This window comes from Lissotriton helveticus, chromosome 11, assembly GCF_964261635.1.
Source record: "Lissotriton helveticus chromosome 11, aLisHel1.1, whole genome shotgun sequence".
In the NCBI taxonomy this organism is placed as follows: Eukaryota; Metazoa; Chordata; class Amphibia; order Caudata; family Salamandridae; genus Lissotriton; species Lissotriton helveticus.
Genome location: NC_136072.1, coordinates 229,864,625 through 229,885,977, shown reverse-complemented (window position 1 = coordinate 229,885,977; position 21,353 = coordinate 229,864,625). Strand labels below are relative to the sequence as shown.

Here is a 21,353-nt window from a genome sequence, read left to right as displayed (position 1 = left end):
GACGTCTGTCTCAGCGCCGCTGGGTCAGCAGGACTCTGTCTCGGCGCTACACGCCTCTCTGTCAGCCAACAGAATCGGGACTTAACCGGTGGGCAGGCACTGCTGCAGTCTCAGTACGGCATACGGGTATTCCTCCTGTTGTTGCCGTCAGAAGCCCCTGGTCATTGCTGTGAAATGATCTGGTCCAGTCGGCCATCTTAGCGGCGAGTCCTGTCTTCGAATGGATCGCGTTGCTGCCCCAGTTTACGCAGCAGCAGCTAGGAAGACAGCTTCCTCTGTAGGGCTGAGGTATGACACACACTCGGCTTGGAGGTGAGTAAAGTATTCATGGCTAGAAGACAGGATTTAAGGCAGGATTTTTGTCGGGCGATCGGAGCCACTGCAAATGCGGCTACTCAGCCATGCTGCTGGCCAAGCCCCCTCCCCTTTAAGAGTTATTTAAACACAGCATACATTAGAAGAAAGTGGGAAAAAGTATTGTTAGTCATATTATTTACAATAAGGATTCCAAAACAAGTTAGCAGATAATATAAAAGATGTCTCTCTGGATGCACAAGTAGGAATTAAATACTTGAAACATGACTAACAAGCTAGTACCTTTATGAAAGGATTCATGTTTCAATGGCTGAGATTGCTGAAACATTAGACAGATCATCCCATCCAACCTACTTACACTACACCTTTACACCTTTCAGTCTTTGAAATTAGCTTTGAAAAATAAGGTTGCCTGCATAAAGAGGACTAAATCACATGCTGCATTTCTTTAGCTGGCACTATCAAACTGTTACGAGTCATGGGGAATGTCAACAGCACAACAGATATTTTGGTGTAAGAGAATAAAGTGCTACACAATTTACTGCAAAATAGGTTACACGTAATTTTATACACATGGCACTTTATTCTCATTCGAATGAAATGGAAAGTTAAAGAAGCATTGCAATAACAGAGAGAATAACATTTCCAGATTACATTGCTAATGTAGGTACCAAACACAAGACGGCGATGAATTAAATATGCAGTAAACTATAGGTGTCTACATCATTAAGGTTAAACCTTTTGCCTATCTTTTTCAGTAGTGCCACATAAATCCTAGCATTTTATACAATATTGAATATTGACCAATACACAAATGAGGTTTCCTTAAAATGGCAAAAACGGGGAAAGGCAAATACAATCCTAAAGTTAAATCTCAGTGACTTAGATGCCTCTTCTGTTTCCCTGCATATTTAAAACACAGATGCCTTGAGTTTTTTGTTCTTAACTGATGGCTTTCTTTTCTGCCAAATAGCAGAGATACATTCCTACCTCAAATGCATTCATAACAGTCAAGTGGTCACTCTTAGTATTCTTCGATAACTCCTTCCTTTTTGAATCTGCCACTTTTTCTTTGCCCTTGTGATTAAAGAAAACATATTAAAGAACACTGCTCTGGAACAGCAGCCAGTAAATTTAAAGAAACCACTATAAAAACTTCCGTTTAATTTTCTGTCATGCAAAATAACTGGCTATCGTAAACTGACTGAGCAGGTAAACTCTAGACTGACTTGGTGCACAAATTAATTCAACACAGAACAGAAGGTATACAGATCATCTACTTACCAGTTACAGTTTTGATTGTTTCTGTAACTTAGGGTATTTTACATTATGTCTTTTACCTACAGAAGTTTGAATGTGGGCGAGTGTAAGGCTGGAGTGTGAAGAAGAAAGTTGCCCATCTTGCTTAGCATTTTAATGTTTCAGCGTGTGGTGCTGTCACTATGGTAAAATGTTCTGTAGTGGTATGAAGTAAGACATGGCAAATGCAGGCCCTGGACTCTCCACATTTTGTCTCTACACGCCAATAACGTATTCAGTATGATACCATGCTAGCTATGGGTGCAAATGTAGCACACTAATACTCTTGAATGCATAATGTTGTAGCAAGTTGTGGCTGTTTTTCATCTCTAAGTTAAATAGTCTCCTTGAAATTGTGCCTTTCAATAAATACTTCAAAATCAGCTAATTACATAAACGCAAGTTGGAACATTCGTGCATAAAAAGCATCAGAAAGTGTAGGCTTTCGGTATTTGCAAAAACTACAGCAATTCATGTAAAACAGAATGTAGTTTACCATAAAAATAAAAACAACAACTTACTAACAGTCTATTATGGAATATGCTTATTAATAACTCACATAAAACTGGTTTCATGATATGTCGATGAAAATAAAAATAAGGTCTCTGGTTCTGTAGTTAAAACGAGTAGGACCAAAGCTTGATGCATCCGTGTGTTCACTAGGAAATAAGGAAGCAGAACATTCTATTGTGGTGGGACAGTGTGCTGATGTCGGAATGGAGAAAGTGCACCTCAGTTTTACATTGGCAGCAAGCTCTGGCCACAGAAATACTGCTCTGTAATGGGAACTCAGAGATGATAAATGTCTCTAACTTGCATCTGTTCTGCTCAGTGAGCCAGCACCAGATTTGAAAGAGCTGGAAGATAGTTGTAAAACAAATGCACAAGTTACTTACCTTCTGTAACGATATATCTGTAAGAAACATTAGTAAGTGTTAGATTCCTTACCTTAGAATATCCCCAGGAAAGTTTTCGTCAGCAGTACCTCTGCGCGTCGGTAGGCGTCGTCTGCGTTTCCGTGTCCGTCGTCGGCGTCATGATCGCTGGGATGACGTCGGAGTACTTAGGCGCCGCCCTCGTGCGCGAACGTCAGTTCTGTACATAGCTTTCCGCGCCAGTAACGCAGAGCCATGATAGAAACCAACACAAGTGCCATAAAACTAGGGCCCTGAAAGGGATTACCTTAACCCTAAATATTGGTTCGCAGAACGGGGAGGATGGGTGGGGCGGTAAGGAATCTAACACTAACTAATGTTTCTTACAGATATATCGTTACCGAAGGTAAGTAACTTGTGCATCTGAAAGAAACACGTTAGTGTTAGATTCCTTACCTTAAAATAGATACCCCAGCAATACCAACCCCGGTGGTGGGTCTGAGAACCAAGATCACACCAGAAAGTCCTGGAGAACAGAACGGCCGAAAAAGGGATCTCTCCAGACTTGGCTGTCCAGGCAGTAGTGCCTAGCAAACGTGTGCAGCGAGGTCCATGTAGCAGCTTGACATATGTCCTGCAAGGAGACTCCTTAACCCAGGGCAGTAGTAGCCGCCGTGGCCCGAGTAGAATGGGCGCGCAGCCCAACAGGAGGCTTCTTTTTCGCCAATGAGTAGCAAACCTTGATGCACAAGACGACCCACCAAGAGATGGTCGGCTTGTGCACCGCCCGTCCCTTCTTAGCGCCTACGTAACCAACAAAGATCTGGTCATCCACCTGGAACTGGAATGTGCGATCTAGATAGAAGGAGACAGTGGAGCCTCTCTTCCTCTTTCGAGGGATGTAGAGGCGGAAAGAAAGTGGGCAAGGTGATGGACTGCCCGATGTGAAAGGCTGAGACTACCTTGGGCAGGAAAGGAGTCCTCAAAACAACCTTGTCCGGTTGGACAGAGAGGAAATGAGGTTTAGAAGATAGAGCCTGGAGTTCACTCACTTTCCTGGCAGAGGTGATGGCAACCAGGAATACAGTTTTAAGAGTCAGAAGACGAAGAGGACAGTTATGAAGTGGCTCAAAGGGAGCGCACATCAGGTACTTCAGAACAAGATTCAAGTCCCACTGAGGCATCACGAAAGGAACAGGAGGCAAAATGTGAATGATGCCTTTCAAGAATCTATTTACAACAGGGGACTTGAAAAGAGAAGGCTGATCAAAAAGCCTTAATAAGGCTGATATGGCCGAGAGGTAGCCATTGATAGTGCCCAGAGCAGAGCCCTGCTGGGCAAGAGAAAGGAGGAAGAGGAGAACCTCAGAAAGGGTGGCAGAGAGTGGATCCACAGCCTTTGCTGTGCACCATGCCACAAATTTGTTCCACCTGCAGGCGTATACCATTTTTGTGGAGGGACGCCTGGCTGCCAGAATCACATCACAGACTTCAGGAGGCAAGTCTAATGGCCTCAACTGCTGCCGCTCAATCTCCACGCATGTAGGTGGACACTGGGCAGGTTCGGGTGGAGGACCGTCCCCTGCTGCTGTGACAGAAGGTCCTCCTGAAGAGGAAAGCGAATCGGGGGATCGACTGACATGCTGAGTAGCTCGGGATACCAGTATCTTCGTGCCCAGTCCGGAGCCACAAGGATGACTTGGGCCCGGTCTCGCCTGATCTTCTTCAGCACTCTGGGCAGAAGTGGTATAGGCGGACCGGCGTACAACATACTGCAGCTCCACTCGCGACAAAAAGCGTAGCTGAGCGAGTGGCGCCTTGGAAATGTCAACGCGCAGAACTGATGACATTGCGCGTTCTCTTCGGTGGCGAATATATTTAATCAAGGCTCTCCCCACTGCTGAAAGAGACCTTGCGCCATGTCCGATTTCAGACGCCATTCGTGATCCATCATGCACCGGCGGCTGAGTTCGTCCGCCCTGGCGTTCAGGGAACCTGCCTGGTGTCGAACCACCAGGGTGACGCCCTGGTGTTCCAGCCATTGCCAGAGGCGCAGAGCCTCCTGACAAAGGGTCTACGATCCCACCCGCCCTGTTTGTTGCAGTACCACATGGCGGTGGTGTTGTCCGTGAACACCTGCACTACACTTCCCCGGACAGAGGGAAAAAATGCTTTCAGTGCAAGTCGGATCGCCCGCAGCTCCAGAAGGTTGATATGGAGCCGGGCCTCCGCTGGAGACCAGAGGCCTCTGATCTCCCTCTCTCCCAGGTGGCCCCCCTATCCCAGGAGGGACGCATCTGTCACCACTACGTGCTTCGGTTGGGGTAGGGAGAGAAATCTGCGACTGACCCAATTGTGGTTCGTGAGCCACCACTGCAACGGACTTGCAGTGCCCTCAGAGATCAGGACGTGGTCGGACAGGTTGCCCTGATGCTGTGCCCACTGAAACTTCAGGTCCCACTGCAGAGCCCGAATCCGACACCTGGCGTGATGCACCAGAAGGATGCAGGAGGCCATCAGCCCTAGGAGCCACAGCGTCAACCTGACCGAGACTCGGGATAAAGGCTGAAAGATCACAATCAGAGCCCGAGTATCCCGAACTCGCTGTTCGGGGATATGAACCCGAAACTCTGCCGAGCCAAGAACCGCTCCAATGAATAGGAGGGGCACAGGTTGTGACTTCAGCACGTTGATGGAGAACACCCGCGAATGCAGGAGGTTGGCTGTAGTCTGGAGGTGGGAGACGACTGTTTGGGGCGAGCCCGCCTTCAACAACCAATCGTCGAGATAGGGGGCAGACTGAAACCTCTGATCTGCGCAGATGAGCTGCGACCACCGCCATGAACACCTGAGGGGCACTGGTAAGGCCGAAGGGGAACACGGTAAACTGAAAGTGCTTGTGGCCTACCGTGAACTGCAGGTAGCGCCGGTGGGCCGGCAGGACAGGGATGTGGAAATACACGCCCTGCAAGTCCAACGCTACCATCCAGTCTCCTGGGTCCAGGGCAGCTAGGACCTGAGCCAAAGTCAGCATCTTGAACTGCTCCTTCCGGAGGAAGCCATTGACGCTCCCGTAGGTTCAAGATAGGGCATAGGCCTCCTTTGCCCTTCTTGGGTACCAGAAAGTAGTGGGAATAGCAACCACGTCCTACTTCTGGCCCAGGAACACGCTTGATGGCCCCCTTGGCCAAGAGGGCCGTAACTTCCTCCTGCAGAAGTTGCAAGTGATCCTGCGACATGCGGTTGTACTACGGGCGGCATGGCTGGAGGGGTCACCTCGAAGGGGAGGGAGTAGCCCCTTCGGACGATTTGCAGCACCCACCTTTCCGACGTGATGGTACGCCAGTGGGGGAGGTGATGGTGGACCCTGCCCCTCACTGGAGTCGAATGGGACTGAAATGCCGGATTAGGAAGGCTTAGAGGCAGATGCTGCGGGGCGGGTGTGGACTGACCCTGCCGGTGTCCCCCGGAGCCGCCACAGCGGTACCCACGTCAGCGACTGTGTTGAGACTGGTTCTGCAGCCTGTGGCTGGCTGGACGTGTGGGGGCGCCCCTTCCTTGGCCACGAAATGGGCGAAAAGCTGAAGTTTGCTGGCGTTGGCCTAGGCCCAAGGACTTGGCTGTAGCCCTGGAGCCCTTAAAATGCTCCAGCACACTATCCGCTTTGTCGCCAAAGAGGCGACGGCAATCGAAGGGCATGTCCATGAGCGCGGCCTGGACACCCCCCGAAAAGTACGTTCCTCAGCCAGGCGTGGCGGCGAACCGCCACCGTCGTTGCAATCGCTCTACCCAGTGAGTCAGTGGTGTCAAGTCCACACAGGATCGAGTATCATACTGCATCCCGCCCTTCCACCAGGGCGAGTCGTGTCCGGGCCTCCTCCGGGCACTGTGGCAGCACCACCACAACCGTAACCCACAGAGAATGGGTGTAACGGCCCTAAAAGCAAGCAGTGTTGACAGACCGCAACCCCAAACTCAGGGAGGAAAACAGTTTCTTCCCAAACTGATCATACCTTTTGGATTCCCGATGCGGAGGAGCGGTCGGGAATGCGGGCTGGGACGTAGAGGCCTGGATCACCAGGCTCTCTGGGGTGGTGTGAATGGACAGAGAGCAGGGGTCGCCCGGAGCTGGGCAGTGGCGTCAGGCCACGTTCCGATCCACAGGGAGGCCAGTGGAGGGCTTGGACCAGGTGACCAACAGAACGTCGGTGAGGGCTTCGTTAAACGGCTGTAGAGGCTCCGAGGAGCTTGCCTGCGGTTTGAGCACCTCAGTGAGGAGGTTAGTCCTCACAGCCGCGACAAGGAGCTCAAGTGGCAAGGCCTTGGCCACCCTGTTCAACACCACGCTGTAAGCAGCCCTCTCCTCCGAAGCCACGGAGGGAGGAGAGACGAATGCAGTGTCGGGCGAAGTGTCCAGACCACTGGCCTCCCCCAGCTCTTCTGCCCAGTACCAGCTCAACTGGCGCTTCTGTGCCAGAGGGTCCTCAGACCCCTCCCAGTCCTCCCGTGGGGCCCGAAGGCGCCTCAACAGGTTCCGACGGAGGGAAGTGCGACCTCATGGCCGTGATGAAAGCACTTATCCCCTCCGGCGTTGCGTGCAGCCCAGGGACCGGCGGGTATGGAGCTGGACGCGGCGCCTGCGGCTCCAGCGGTGTCGCCCGAACTCCTGGCCGTGGGGGGGGGGGCTAGGGGTCAGAAAAGCGATGAAGCCTCTTCGACATCTTTTTCGAATGCCTCGACTTACCGGAGGACTTGGAGCCCGACGAGTGGTGGTGATTCGACGAGCGGCGATGACTGCGGCTCCGCGACCGGTCCTTCGACTTCCTCCTCGACCGGGAGCTCGAGCGGCGCCGAGCCGGCTGCCAGATCTCGAGCAGCTTATGGGACCGCTCCCGTCTAGCTTTCGAGGTCAAGGCTCGGCAGTCGGGGCACAACTTGTCATCATGGTCGGCCCAGAGGCAGTAAAGGCACCGACGGTGGGGGTTGGTCCCCGACATCAGGCGGTGACAGGCCTCGCTAGGTTTAAAACCAGGCATCCCTACGGCACCGCGAGTCAAAGGTCGACTCGAAAAGCAATCAAAAGAGATCAAAAAAGTTAGTCAAAAAATGACTAGAGTCCTGCTCTTCCCGGATCTGCGCTTGCTGGCACGGAAGTAAAAAGAACTGACGTCAGCGCGCGAGGGCGGCGTCTAAGGACTCCGACATCGCCATCCCGGCGATCACGACGCCAACGACGGACGCAGAGCCGCAGATGACGCCTACCGACGCGCAGGGGTACTGCTGACGAAATCTTTCCGGATCCAGTCTGACGCTTTGGGATATTCTAAGGTAAGGAATCTAACACTAACATGTTTCTTTCAGATGAGTACAATTAGCCCTGGTGACCATGCTTTCCCACATCTGGTTTCAGGCACCCACCCTGTTGTAGGATGACAGGTAACCGATGCAGTAATGTTGATCAGTGTGAGTTTCTAGCTGCAGCCTCCCATATCAGATCCAAAGCGCAAGGTCAGCTGCTTTTGGCTCCAGAGAGGTATGGCTGACGATAGATAACACAATGGGTCAGAAAATACAGCCAGGCAGCTGCTTGTGTGCAAGAGGACGTCTGTGGTCTATGAGAATCTACATAGCACAAATCAGCTCTGGGCATCCTGGAGCATCGGTGCAGCACTCATCCAACTCCCATGGATGAGGTGGAAGCACACCTCAAATAACATGCAAATGGCCATAGATGCCTTGCTTAACAAGGCTCTGCCAAAGCGCAACATTGAACCAATGTTGGGTCAAGAAACAAAGGAGTCAGAATGCACCTTGATAAATTATTTGCAGGTCATGTGGTAGAGTGCTCGACTGACATAGTTGCATATCAGCTGACCATGGTAGACTAGTCAGACTCCAGAGACAGTTATTGTCACCTTTTACAGCCTTCTGGAAATTACCACAACAGAGCACTTCAACAGCTTTGGTTCATTTGGTCTAAGTTTACAACATATTTCAGTCTTCATAAGTCACTAGTCTCTCGTGCCTTCTGGGGCTATTGATGCATATTATTGCCTGAGGCCATTTATGGATATTGCTCCCTGGGGTCATTGGTGCATATTTCAGTCTATGGTAATTGATGCCAAATGCAGCCTGGAACCAACAATGAAGTGTACTGCCTGGAGCTATTGAGCCACGCCACATAGATGTCTGTTGTCCACTGATGCATACTACCTGCGGCCTGTGTTGCAAATAGCTTCCTGGGGCTATTGATGCATATTTTGAAAAGCAACTGCAGGAGTCGATGCTTGTGTATTCAGAAACATGTACAACTATAAGCTGAAGAAATGGGAGTCCAGAATAAACGTGATCTGAAGAATTGCTTGCTTATGAATTAGCATGTATAAAATTTAAGCTTTCAATAACTTGATACAGAACAGTTTCAAATGGACACAGTTTGTTTGTAAAATACCAGCAGTCAAACAGTAAACAAATGACACTCCAGAAGGATTTTACAACCTCATCAGCAGGAGAGAGGAATTGATAACGTGTGGAATATGGTCTGTGCTAACATATGTTAAAAGTTCCTGCGGACACATCAGACTAAAACACAAAGGCAACATCAAACTAATAAATAAAATAAAAACTGGTGCATTGCAACTAGGGCCCTGAAAGGGATGACTTTAACCCTATTAATCAGTTCGCAGAACGGGGAGGATGGGAGGGGCAGTAAGGAATCTATCACTAACTAATGTCTCCTACAGATATATCGTAACACAAGTAGTAACTTGTGCATCTGAAAGAGACACGTTAGTGATAGATTCCTTACCTTAGAATAGATACCCCAGCAATACCAACACCGGTGGTGGGTCTGCGAACAGGACTACACCAAAACGTCACGGAGAACAGAACGGCCAAAGAAGCAGTCTCTCCGGACTTGAATGTCAAGGCAGTAATGCTTGGTAAACGTGTGCAGCGAGATCCACGTAGCTGCCTGACAAATGTCCTGCAAGGGAACGCCGCGTCCCAAAGCAGTAGTGGCTGGTGGAATGGGCACGCAGCCTCACAGGAGGCTCCTTCATAGCCGACGATTAACATGCTTTGATGCAGAGAACGACCCACCGAAAGATCGTCCGTTTGTGCACAGCCCGACATTTTTTGGCACACAGTAGCCAACAAAGAGCTAGTCATACACCCGGAACTATTGTGTGCGCTTCAGATAGAACGAGAGCGCGTGTTTTGGGTCCAGACCGTGGAGACTTTCCTCCTCTTTCGAGGGATGCGGAGGCGGAAAGAAGGTGGGCAAAGTGATGTTCTGCCCGATGTGAAAGGGCGTAACAACTTTTGGCAAGAAAGAAGGACGGGTCCTTAAAACCACCTTGTCCGGATGAACAGAAAGGAAAGGAGGTTTAGAGGAAAGAGCCTGGAGCTCACTCACTCTTCTGGCAAAGGTGATAGCTACCAGGAAAGCAGTCTTTAGAGAAAGCCGACGCAAGGGACAGTTATGAAGGGGCTCAAAGGGAGCGCACACCAGATATGTCAAGACAAGGTTTAAGTCCCATTGAGGCATTATGAACGGCACCGGAGGAAACGTGTGCGTAATGCCTTTCAGGAAACGGTTAACAACCGGGAACTTAAAAAGAGAAGGCTGATCAGGCAGCCGCAGAAAGGCAGAGATGGCAGAAAGATAACCTTTGATAGTGCCCAGAAAGAAGGAACGGAAGAACCTCGGAAAGAGGGGCAGATAGGGGATTTAGAGACTTATCTGTGCACCATGCCATAAACTTGTTCCACCTGCAGGCGTATACAGTTTTCATGGAGGGACGCCTGGCTGCCAGAATGACATCACAGACTTCGGAAGGAAGATCGAAAGTTGTCCACTGCCGCCGCTAAATCTCCACGCATGGAGGTGGAGGTTGGACAGGTTCGGGTGAAGGACCGTCCCCTGCTGCTGCGACAGAAGATCCTCCTGAAGAGGCAGTCGGATCGGGGGATCTATCGCCATATTGAGTAGCTCGGGATGCCAGTACCGTCGTTCCCAATCTGGAGCCACAAGAATGACCAGGGCCCAGTCACACCTGATCTTCTTCAGCAGTCTGGGCAGAAGTGGTACAGGCGGAAAGTCGTACAACAGACCGCAACTCCACTCGCGACGAAAAGCGATGCCGAGTGAGTGTCGCCTTAGAAATTCCAAAGCGCAGAACTGATGACATTGCACGTTCTCTTAGGTGGCGAATAGGTCTAACCAAGGTTCTCCCCACTGAATAAAGAGACCTTGCACCATGTCCGAGTTCAGACGCCATTCGTGATCCATCATGCACCAGCGGCTGAGTTTGTCCGCCCTGGCATTCAGAGAACCTGCCAGGTGTTGAACCACCAAGGTAATGCCTTGATGTTCCAGCCATGTCGAGAGGCGCAGAGCCTCCTGACATAGGGTCCACGACCCCACCCCGCCCTGTTTGTTGCAGTACCACATGGCGGTGGTGTTGTCCGTGAACACCTGCACTACACTCCCCGGACAGAGGGAAGGAATGCTTTCAGTGCAAGACGGATCGCCCGAAGCTCCAAAAGATTGATATGGAGTCGGGACTCCAGCGGAGACCAGAGGCCTCTGATCTCCGCCTCTCCCAAGTGGCCTCCCCATCCCAGGAGAGACGCATCCGTCACCACTGTGTGCTCCGGTTGGGGAAGGAAGAGGGATCTGCCATTGACCCAATCGCGATTCGTGAGCCACCACAGCAAGTGTTGTGCAGTGCCCTCCGAGATATGGATGTTATCGGACAGGTTGCCCTGATGCTGTGCCCACTGGAACTTCAGGCCCCACTGCAAAGCCTGCATATGCCATCTGTACCAGCAGGATGCAGGAGGCAATCAGGCCCAGGAGCCGGAGGGTCATTCTGACTGAAACCCGGGATAGAGGCTGAAAGAACGGAATCATAGCCTGAATATCCCGGACTCGCTGCTCGGGAGGATAGACCTGAAACAGCGTTGAATCCAGAACCGCTCCGATGAAGGGAAGATTCTGAGAGGGACTCAGGTGCGACTTCGGCACATTGATGGAAAAAAACCAGCAAGTAAAGGAGGTTGGCCGTAGTCTGAAGGTGGGTGACGACCGCCTGGGTCGAGCCCGCCTTCAACAACCAGTTGTAGAGGTAGGGGAAGACTGACACCCCTGACTTGCGCAGATGAGTGGCCACCGCCATCACTTTCGTGTACACCCGAGGGGCACTGGTAAGGCAGAAGGGGAGCACAGCAAACTGACAATGCTCCTGGCCTAACATGTACCGCAGGTAATGCCGATGGACCAACCTGGCGAGCTTACTAGTTCAGAACAGGTCTAGCTAATTTCTGTGTCCGCACTGCAATAAGGCGGTATTAGCGCCCTCGTCTTTACTAGCTTCTATTCTCTATTGAGTGTCTAGTTAGAGAAATAATGTCGGCACATACTTTTCCCGCACCTCCTGGACTACAAAAAACTCATTTGTGACGTCATTTTGTAGTTATCTTGAAGACACAAGGTGAGAGACAATACTTAGTTATAGACAGGTAAACCGTGTGTTTGAGGTAACTGTTCTAACTAGTTTAGAGGCATACGCAAACTGGTTGTGCATTTTTGATTATGCGCCCCCGCGATTGACCGAACTACGGATGACTAGGGCATGACGTCATTCTGTAGTTCGAGGAGTATCGCGAGAGGACGCATTTTGTGGAGTGTCCGAGATACCGGCATTGTTGCTGTTTTCCGCATCAATTAAGAGTTTTCCTTTCGTGTGGGCATATTATATGTGGCATCAGGTAGGGTTCGCTCATTTTACAACACTTCTTTAAAAACTAGGGTCTCCCTATGTAACCTTCGCTGATTGGCCGAGTCAGTATCGTTCCTGACCATTCTAAAAGGGTGTACCTGTCCTGTTCGTTGCCTCCCCCTGACTCGGTATCGGCCAGAGGCAACGACGGACAGGAAAGAATCCCACAAGTTTCCCAAGGGGTTTTTTAGGCTGGCTAATTATGGTTTACAGCAGGTATACATTATTAAGGGTTGTTTTAGTGTGCTCTTTCACAACTTTTAGCAAAAAGAGCTATTTAATTAAGATTTATTGACTGTGTGTAACAGGCAGTCATCAGCTGCTACATCTGAAGGGATGTGGGTTGAGTCTTGGTGGCCAGGTCTATTGCGATAGGACTATGACAGATAGTTGGCTCTGGTAGTAAGCTTCGTGATAGCCTGGGCTAGGTATATACATGACAGAGCAGGACAGGCTTGTTCTCTCTGCTGTATTTAAAGCCAGGTTGTCTTACTTCCACAGAGCGGGGTCTCACAGTTCCTGAGCCTTGTCAAGGAGAGGTGAGGTCTGGTCCCCGGGCATACTGGGTGAGTAGATACTGTCCTCAATATTGAAGTTCTATGGACAGGTTATCTTAGACAATTGGTTCTAACAGTGGGTTCATCGTGTGGTTTTTTCATTATAGATGTAGTAAACACACCAGGTGTCATCGAGGAGAATTAACAGACAACGGAAAATATATCCTTTGCTGTTACTGGTTTATATTCACTTTTGTATTATTATACTTTCTGTTGGCACTTTTGCACTATATGCAGTAGCGTTATCAATGAAAACAGAGGCCCTGAAGAAAGCCTAGGGTCCTTTTCCCACAAGGCTGAAACATGTTGGCCCCCATGCAGGTATTTGGTTAAACTGCTAGGTATATATAATTTTGCGCTGTTCTTGGTTTTAATAGGAAAAGGCCTTTTCTAATAAAAAGTTCCTATTTTGGTTCTCTATCCTATTTTAATTCACCACTTTTATTTTTTGCACTGCACTTGATCCCATCAGATCAACACCATATGGTCCAACAGTGATTGTGGGTCGGAACCCTAATCCACCAAAGGGTACGATCAATGTCTCAATGATCCAGAGACACACGACACTAAGGATGACCAAATGATAGTATTGATCACTACAAGACTTTGATGGGAATCCTACAAGAGTTTGATCTACAATCACAGGTGGCCCACTGTTAAACATTTCTTGTCCTTTGTCAGAACTATTTAGTCTTGACGGTATTTTGATGTACTGTACTAGACATCAAGATATTTAATAAGGAATCTCTAAGATATTTCCTGCAGAGACCCCTAGGTTTCCTTGTTGTTTTATTATGCCTATGGACCGGCAGGACGGGAATGTGAAAATATGCGTCCTGCAAGTCCAACGCTACCATCCAGTCTTCAGGGTCGAGGGTAGCCAAGACTGAGCCAGAGTCAACATCTTGAACTTCTATTTCCGGAGGAAGCGATTGACGTCCCTGAGGTCCAAGATGAGGCGCAAGCCCCCTTTGACCTTCTTGGGGACCAGAAAGTAGTGGGAATAACAACCATGTCCTACTTCCGGCCCAGGAACGCGCTTGAAGGCCCCCTTGGCCAAGAGGGCCGCGACTTCCTGTTGAAGAAGCGCAAAGTGATCCCCCGGCATGCAGTGGAACTGAGGAGGCATGGCCGGAGGGGTAGACTCGAAGGGGAGGGAGTAGCCCCTCTGGACGAGCTGCAACACCCACTTGTCTGAAGTGACATAACACCAATGGGGAAGGTGATGGCGATTCCTGCCACCCACTGGCATGAGATGCGACCTGAAGCTGAGACTAGGAGGCTTCGAGGTAGACGTCGCGGGGGCGGAGGTGGACTGAACCTCACGGCGGCCCCCGGAGCCACCGCGGCGGCTGCCGCGCCCCCGGGCCCGCTGAGTCTGGTTCTGCGGAGGCTTCTGGCTGAGCGAATGGCAAGGGTGCCTGTGCCATGGCCAAGATGCACTGGGCCAGGGACATACTAATTTGCATACAGCCAGGTTCTGAAACTGGGATGGTGCAATGAGCTAAAAAACGGTGTTGGATCTAACCCTGATCTCTTGACTGGGTGAGAGTACTCTGCTTAATTCAGAGACTCTGTCCATCACCACCCCTTGTTGTAAATAATTTTGTCCACCCTAAGCGTGGAAGGGTATACTCAGATGTGAGTCCCTTGCTCATTGCACCATCAGGATTCAAGCAAGCCGTGCCGAAGACGGCTGAAATGCCAGAAACCGGTCCCCGGAAGCTTGTTTCCTTCCCAGTGTAAGAACTGGCTTTTGTAGTCTGGTCTGCCCTGTTCCCATGATGCACTGGGCCAGGGACATACTAATTTGCATACAGCCAGGTTCTGAAACTGGGATGGTGCAATGAGCTAAAAAACGGTGTTGGATCTAACCCTGATCTCTTGACTGGGTGAGAGTACTCTGCTTAATTCAGAGACTCTGTCCATCACCACCCCTTGTTGTAAATAATTTTGTCCACCCTAAGCGTGGAAGGGTATACTTAGATGTGAGTCCCTTGCTCATTGCACCATCAGGATTCAAGCAAGCCGTGCCGAAGATGGCTGAAATGCCAGAAACCGGTCCCCGGAAGCTTGTTTCCTTCCCAGTGTAAGAATTGGCTTTTGTAGTCTGGTCTGCCCTGTTCCCATGATGCACTGGGCCAGGGACATACTAATTTGCATACAGCCAGGTTCTGAAACTGGGATGGTGCAATGAGCTAAAAAACGGTGTTGAATCTAACCCTGATCTCTTGACTGGGTGAGAGTACTCTGCTTAATTCAGAGACTCTGTCCATCACCACCCCTTGTTGTAAATAATTTTGTCCACCCTAAGCGTGGAAGGGTATACTCAGATGTGAGTCCCTTGCTCATTGCACCATCAGGATTCAAGCAAGCCGTGCCGAAGACGGCTGAAATGCCAGAAACCGGTCCCCGGAAGCTTGTTTCCTTCCCAGTGTAAGAATTGGCTTTTGTAGTCTGGTCTGCCCTGTTCCCATGATGCACTGGGCCAGGGACATACTAATTTGCATACAGCCAGGTTCTGAAACTGGGATGGTGCAATGAGCTAAAAAACGGTGTTGGATCTAACCCTGATCTCTTGACTGGGTGAGAGTACTCTGCTTAATTCAGAGACTCTGTCCATCACCACCCCTTGTTGTAAATAATTTTGTCCACCCTAAGCGTGGAAGGGTATACTCAGATGTGAGTCCCTTGCTCATTGCACCATCAGGATTCAAGCAAGCCGTGCCGAAGACGGCTGAAATGCCAGAAACCGGTCCCCGGAAGCTTGTTTCCTTCCCAGTGTAAGAATTGGCTTTTGTAGTCTGGTCTGCCCTGTTCCCATGATGCACTGGGCCAGGGACATACTAATTTGCATACAGCCAGGTTCTGAAACTGGGATGGTGCAATGAGCTAAAAAACGGTGTTGGATCTAACCCTGATCTCTTGACTGGGTGAGAGTACTCTGCTTAATTCAGAGACTCTGTCCATCACCACCCCTTGTTGTAAATAATTTTGTCCACCCTAAGCGTGGAAGGGTATACTTAGATGTGAGTCCCTTGCTCATTGCACCATCAGGATTCAAGCAAGCCGTGCCGAAGATGGCTGAAATGCCAGAAACCGGTCCCCGGAAGCTTGTTTCCTTCCCAGTGTAAGAATTGGCTTTTGTAGTCTGGTCTGCCCTGTTCCCATGATGCACTGGGCCAGGGACATACTAATTTGCATACAGCCAGGTTCTGAAACTGGGATGGTGCAATGAGCTAAAAAACGGTGTTGGATCTAACCCTGATCTCTTGACTGGGTGAGAGTACTCTGCTTAATTCAGAGACTCTGTCCATCACCACCCCTTGTTGTAAATAATTTTGTCCACCCTAAGCGTGGAAGGGTATACTCAGATGTGAGTCCCTTGCTCATTGCACCATCAGGATTCAAGCAAGCCGTGCCGAAGACGGCTGAAATGCCAGAAACCGGTCCCCGGAAGCTTGTTTCCTTCCCTCCCGTCTGCTGTCTTGTTTTCGTCTGTCAGATTCCTTCTGACAGTGGTGAGTTTTTGGATACCGAGGCAGTAGCCTCATTACTCCACAATCGTTTTGAATTTTTTAGTCGCTGTTTAGATTGTCTTATTGATGTGTGACGCTTTGTCACAGTTGAGGTTGCATCACATGGTCATCTCAGTGATGGGTGTTTCCTTCCCAGTGTAAGAATTGGCTTTTGTAGTCTGGTCTGCCCTGTTCCCATGATGCACTGGGCCAGGGACATACTAATTTGCATACAGCCAGGTTCTGAAACTGGGATGGTGCAATGAGCTAAAAAACGGTGTTGGATCTAACCCTGATCTCTTGACTGGGTGAGAGTACTCTGCTTAATTCAGAGACTCTGTCCATCACCACCCCTTGTTGTAAATAATTTTGTCCACCCTAAGCGTGGAAGGGTATACTCAGATGTGAGTCCCTTGCTCATTGCACCATCAGGATTCAAGCAAGCCGTGCCGAAGACGGCTGAAATGCCAGAAATCGGTCCCCGGAAGCTTGTTTCCTTCCCAGTGTAAGAATTGGCTTTTGTAGTCTGGTCTGCCCTGTTCCCATGATGCACTGGGCCAGGGACATACTAATTTGCATACAGCCAGGTTCTGAAACTGGGATGGTGCAATGAGCTAAAAAACGGTGTTGGATCTAACCCTGATCTCTTGACTGGGTGAGAGTACTCTGCTTAATTCAGAGACTCTGTCCATCACCACCCCTTGTTGTAAATAATTTTGTCCACCCTAAGCGTGGAAGGGTATACTCAGATGTGAGTCCCTTGCTCATTGCACCATCAGGATTCAAGCAAGCCGTGCCGAAGACGGCTGAAATGCCAGAAACCGGTCCCCGGAAGCTTGTTTCCTTCCTAGTGTAAGAACTGGCTTTTGTAGTCTGGTCTGCCCTGTTCCCATGATGCACTGGGCCAGGGACATACTAATTTGCATACAGCCAGGTTCTGAAACTGGGATGGTGCAATGAGCTAAAAAACGGTGTTGGATCTAACCCTGATCTCTTGACTGGGTGAGAGTACTCTGCTTAATTCAGAGACTCTGTCCATCACCACCCCTTGTTGTAAATAATTTTGTCCACCCCAAGCGTGGAAGGGTATACTCAGATGTGAGTCCCTTGCTCATTGCACCATCAGGATTCAAGCAAGCCGTCCCGAAGACGGCTGAAATGCCAGAAACCGGTCCCCGGAAGCTTGTTTCCTTCCCAGTGTAAGAATTGGCTTTTGTAGTCTGGTCTGCCCTGTTCCCATGATGCACTGGGCCAGGGACATACTAATTTGCATACAGCCAGGTTCTGAAACTGGGATGGTGCAATGAGCTAAAAAACGGTGTTGGATCTAACCCTGATCTCTTGACTGGGTGAGAGTACTCTGCTTAATTCAGAGACTCTGTCCATCACCACCCCTTGTTGTAAATAATTTTGTCCACCCTAAGCGTGGAAGGGTATACTTAGATGTGAGTCCCTTGCTCATTGCACCATCAGGATTCAAGCAAGCCGTGCCGAAGATGGCTGAAATGCCAGAAACCGGTCCCCGGAAGCTTGTTTCCTTCCCAGTGTAAGAATTGGCTTTTGTAGTCTGGTCTGCCCTGTTCCCATGATGCACTGGGCCAGGGACATACTAATTTGCATACAGCCAGGTTCTGAAACTGGGATGGTGCAATGAGCTAAAAAACGGTGTTGGATCTAACCCTGATCTCTTGACTGGGTGAGAGTACTCTGCTTAATTCAGAGACTCTGTCCATCACCACCCCTTGTTGTAAATAATTTTGTCCACCCTAAGCGTGGAAGGGTATACTCAGATGTGAGTCCCTTGCTCATTGCACCATCAGGATTCAAGCAAGCCGTGCCGAAGACGGCTGAAATGCCAGAAACCGGTCCCCGGAAGCTTGTTTCCTTCCCAGTGTAAGAATTGGCTTTTGTAGTCTGGTCTGCCCTGTTCCCATGATGCACTGGGCCAGGGACATACTAATTTGCATACAGCCAGGTTCTGAAACTGGGATGGTGCAATGAGCTAAAAAACGGTGTTGGATCTAACCCTGATCTCTTGACTGGTGAGAGTACTCTGCTTAATTCAGAGACTCTGTCCATCACCACCCCTTGTTGTAAATAATTTTGTCCACCCCAAGCGTGGAAGGGTATACTCAGATGTGAGTCCCTTGCTCATTGCACCATCAGGATTCAAGCAAGCCGTGCCGAAGACGGCTGAAATGCCAGAAACCGGTCCCCGGAAGCTTGTTTCCTTCCCAGTGTAAGAATTGGCTTTTGTAGTCTGGTCTGCCCTGTTCCCATGATGCACTGGGCCAGGGACATACTAATTTGCATACAGCCAGGTTCTGAAACTGGGATGGTGCAATGAGCTAAAAAACGGTGTTGGATCTAACCCTGATCTCTTGACTGGGTGAGAGTACTCTGCTTAATTCAGAGACTCTGTCCATCACCACCCCTTGTTGTAAATAATTTTGTCCACCCTAAGCGTGGAAGGGTATACTTAGATGTGAGTCCCTTGCTCATTGCACCATCAGGATTCAAGCAAGCCGTGCCGAAGATGGCTGAAATGCCAGAAACCGGTCCCCGGAAGCTTGTTTCCTTCCCAGTGTAAGAATTGGCTTTTGTAGTCTGGTCTGCCCTGTTCCCATGATGCACTGGGCCAGGGACATACTAATTTGCATACAGCCAGGTTCTGAAACTGGGATGGTGCAATGAGCTAAAAAACGGTGTTGGATCTAACCCTGATCTCTTGACTGGGTGAGAGTACTCTGCTTAATTCAGAGACTCTGTCCATCACCACCCCTTGTTGTAAATAATTTTGTCCACCCTAAGCGTGGAAGGGTATACTCAGATGTGAGTCCCTTGCTCATTGCACCATCAGGATTCAAGCAAGCCGTGCCGAAGACGGCTGAAATGCCAGAAACCGGTCCCCGGAAGCTTGTTTCCTTCCCAGTGTAAGAATTGGCTTTTGTAGTCTGGTCTGCCCTGTTCCCATGATGCACTGGGCCAGGGACAAACTAATTTGCATACAGCCAGGTTCTGAAACTGGGATGGTGCAATGAGCTAAAAAACGGTGTTGGATCTAACCCTGATCTCTTGACTGGGTGAGAGTACTCTGCTTAATTCAGAGACTCTGTCCATCACCACCCCTTGTTGTAAATAATTTTGTCCACCCTAAGCGTGGAAGGGTATACTCAGATGTGAGTCCCTTGCTCATTGCACCATCAGGATTCAAGCAAGCCGTGCCGAAGACGGCTGAAATGCCAGAAACCGGTCCCCGGAAGCTTGTTTCCTTCCCAGTGTAAGAATTGGCTTTTGTAGTCTGGTCTGCCCTGTTCCCATGATGCACTGGGCCAGGGACATACTAATTTGCATACAGCCAGGTTCTGAAACTGGGATGGTGCAATGAGCTAAAAAACGGTGTTGGATCTAACCCTGATCTCTTGACTGGGTGAGAGTACTCTGCTTAATTCAGAGACTCTGTCCATCACCACCCCTTGTTGTAAATAATTTTGTCCACCCTAAGCGTGGAAGGGTATACTCAGATGTGAGTCCCTTGCTCATTGCACCATCAGGATTCAAGCAAGCCGTGCCGAAGACGGCTGAAATGCCAGAAACCGGTCCCCGGAAGCTTGTTTCCTTCCCAGTGTAAGAACTGGCTTTTGTAGTCTGGTCTGCCCTGTTCCCATGATGCACTGGGCCAGGGACATACTAATTTGCATACAGCCAGGTTCTGAAACTGGGATGGTGCAATGAGCTAAAAAACGGTGTTGGATCTAACCCTGATCTCTTGACTGGGTGAGAGTACTCTGCTTAATTCAGAGACTCTGTCCATCACCACCCCTTGTTGTAAATAATTTTGTCCACCCCAAGCGTGGAAGGGTATACTCAGATGTGAGTCCCTTGCTCATTGCACCATCAGGATTCAAGCAAGCCGTGCCGAAGACGGCTGAAATGCCAGAAACCGGTCCCCGGAAGCTTGTTTCCTTCCCAGTGTAAGAATTGGCTTTTGTAGTCTGGTCTGCCCTGTTCCCATGATGCACTGGGCCAGGGACATACTAATTTGCATACAGCCAGGTTCTGAAACTGGGATGGTGCAATGAGCTAAAAAACGGTGTTGGATCTAACCCTGATCTCTTGACTGGGTGAGAGTACTCTGCTTAATTCAGAGACTCTGTCCATCACCACCCCTTGTTGTAAATAATTTTGTCCACCCTAAGCGTGGAAGGGTATACTTAGATGTGAGTCCCTTGCTCATTGCACCATCAGGATTCAAGCAAGCCGTGCCGGAGAGGGCTGAAATGCCAGAAACCGGTCCCCGGAAGCTTGTTTCCTTCCCAGTGTAAGAATTGGCTTTTGTAGTCCGGTCTGCCCTGTTCCCATGATGCACTGGGCCAGGGACATACTAATTTGCATACAGCCAGGTTCTGAAACTGGGATGGTGCAATGAGCTAAAAAACGGTGTTGGATCTAACCCTGATCTCTTGACTGGGTGAGAGTACTCTGCTTAATTCAGAGACTCTGTCCATCACCACCCCTTGTTGTAAATAATTTTGTCCACCCTAAGCGTGGAAGGGTATACTCAGATGTGAGTCCCTTGCTCATTGCACCATCAGGATTCAAGCAAGCCGTGCCGAAGACGGCTGAAATGCCAGAAACCGGTCCCCGGAAGCTTGTTTCCTTCCCAGTGTAAGAATTGGCTTTTGTAGTCTGGTCTGCCCTGTTCCCATGATGCACTGGGCCAGGGACATACTAATTTGCATACAGCCAGGTTCTGAAACTGGGATGGTGCAATGAGCTAAAAAACGGTGTTGGATCTAACCCTGATCTCTTGACTGGGTGAGAGTACTCTGCTTAATTCAGAGACTCTGTCCATCACCACCCCTTGTTGTAAATAATTTTGTCCACCCTAAGCGTGGAAGGGTATACTCAGATGTGAGTCCCTTGCTCATTGCACCATCAGGATTCAAGCAAGCCGTGCCGAAGACGGCTGAAATGCCAGAAACCGGTCCCCGGAAGCTTGTT

The 21,353-nt window shown here is 49.6% G+C and overlaps 1 protein-coding gene across 4 annotated transcripts in view; it reads right to left on the bottom strand.

The window, feature by feature from the left end:
* DHX36 (DEAH-box helicase 36) overlaps positions 1–21,353 on the bottom strand; it is a 445,724-nt gene that overhangs the window by 91,160 nt on the left and 333,211 nt on the right. For all 4 annotated transcript variants that reach the window (XM_078667890.1, XM_078667891.1, XM_078667892.1 and 1 more), the window contains one exon: positions 1,306–1,392. In XM_078667890.1, coding sequence (XP_078524016.1) covers positions 1,306–1,392 — 87 coding nt within the window. The remainder of the gene's footprint in view (positions 1–1,305; positions 1,393–21,353) is intronic.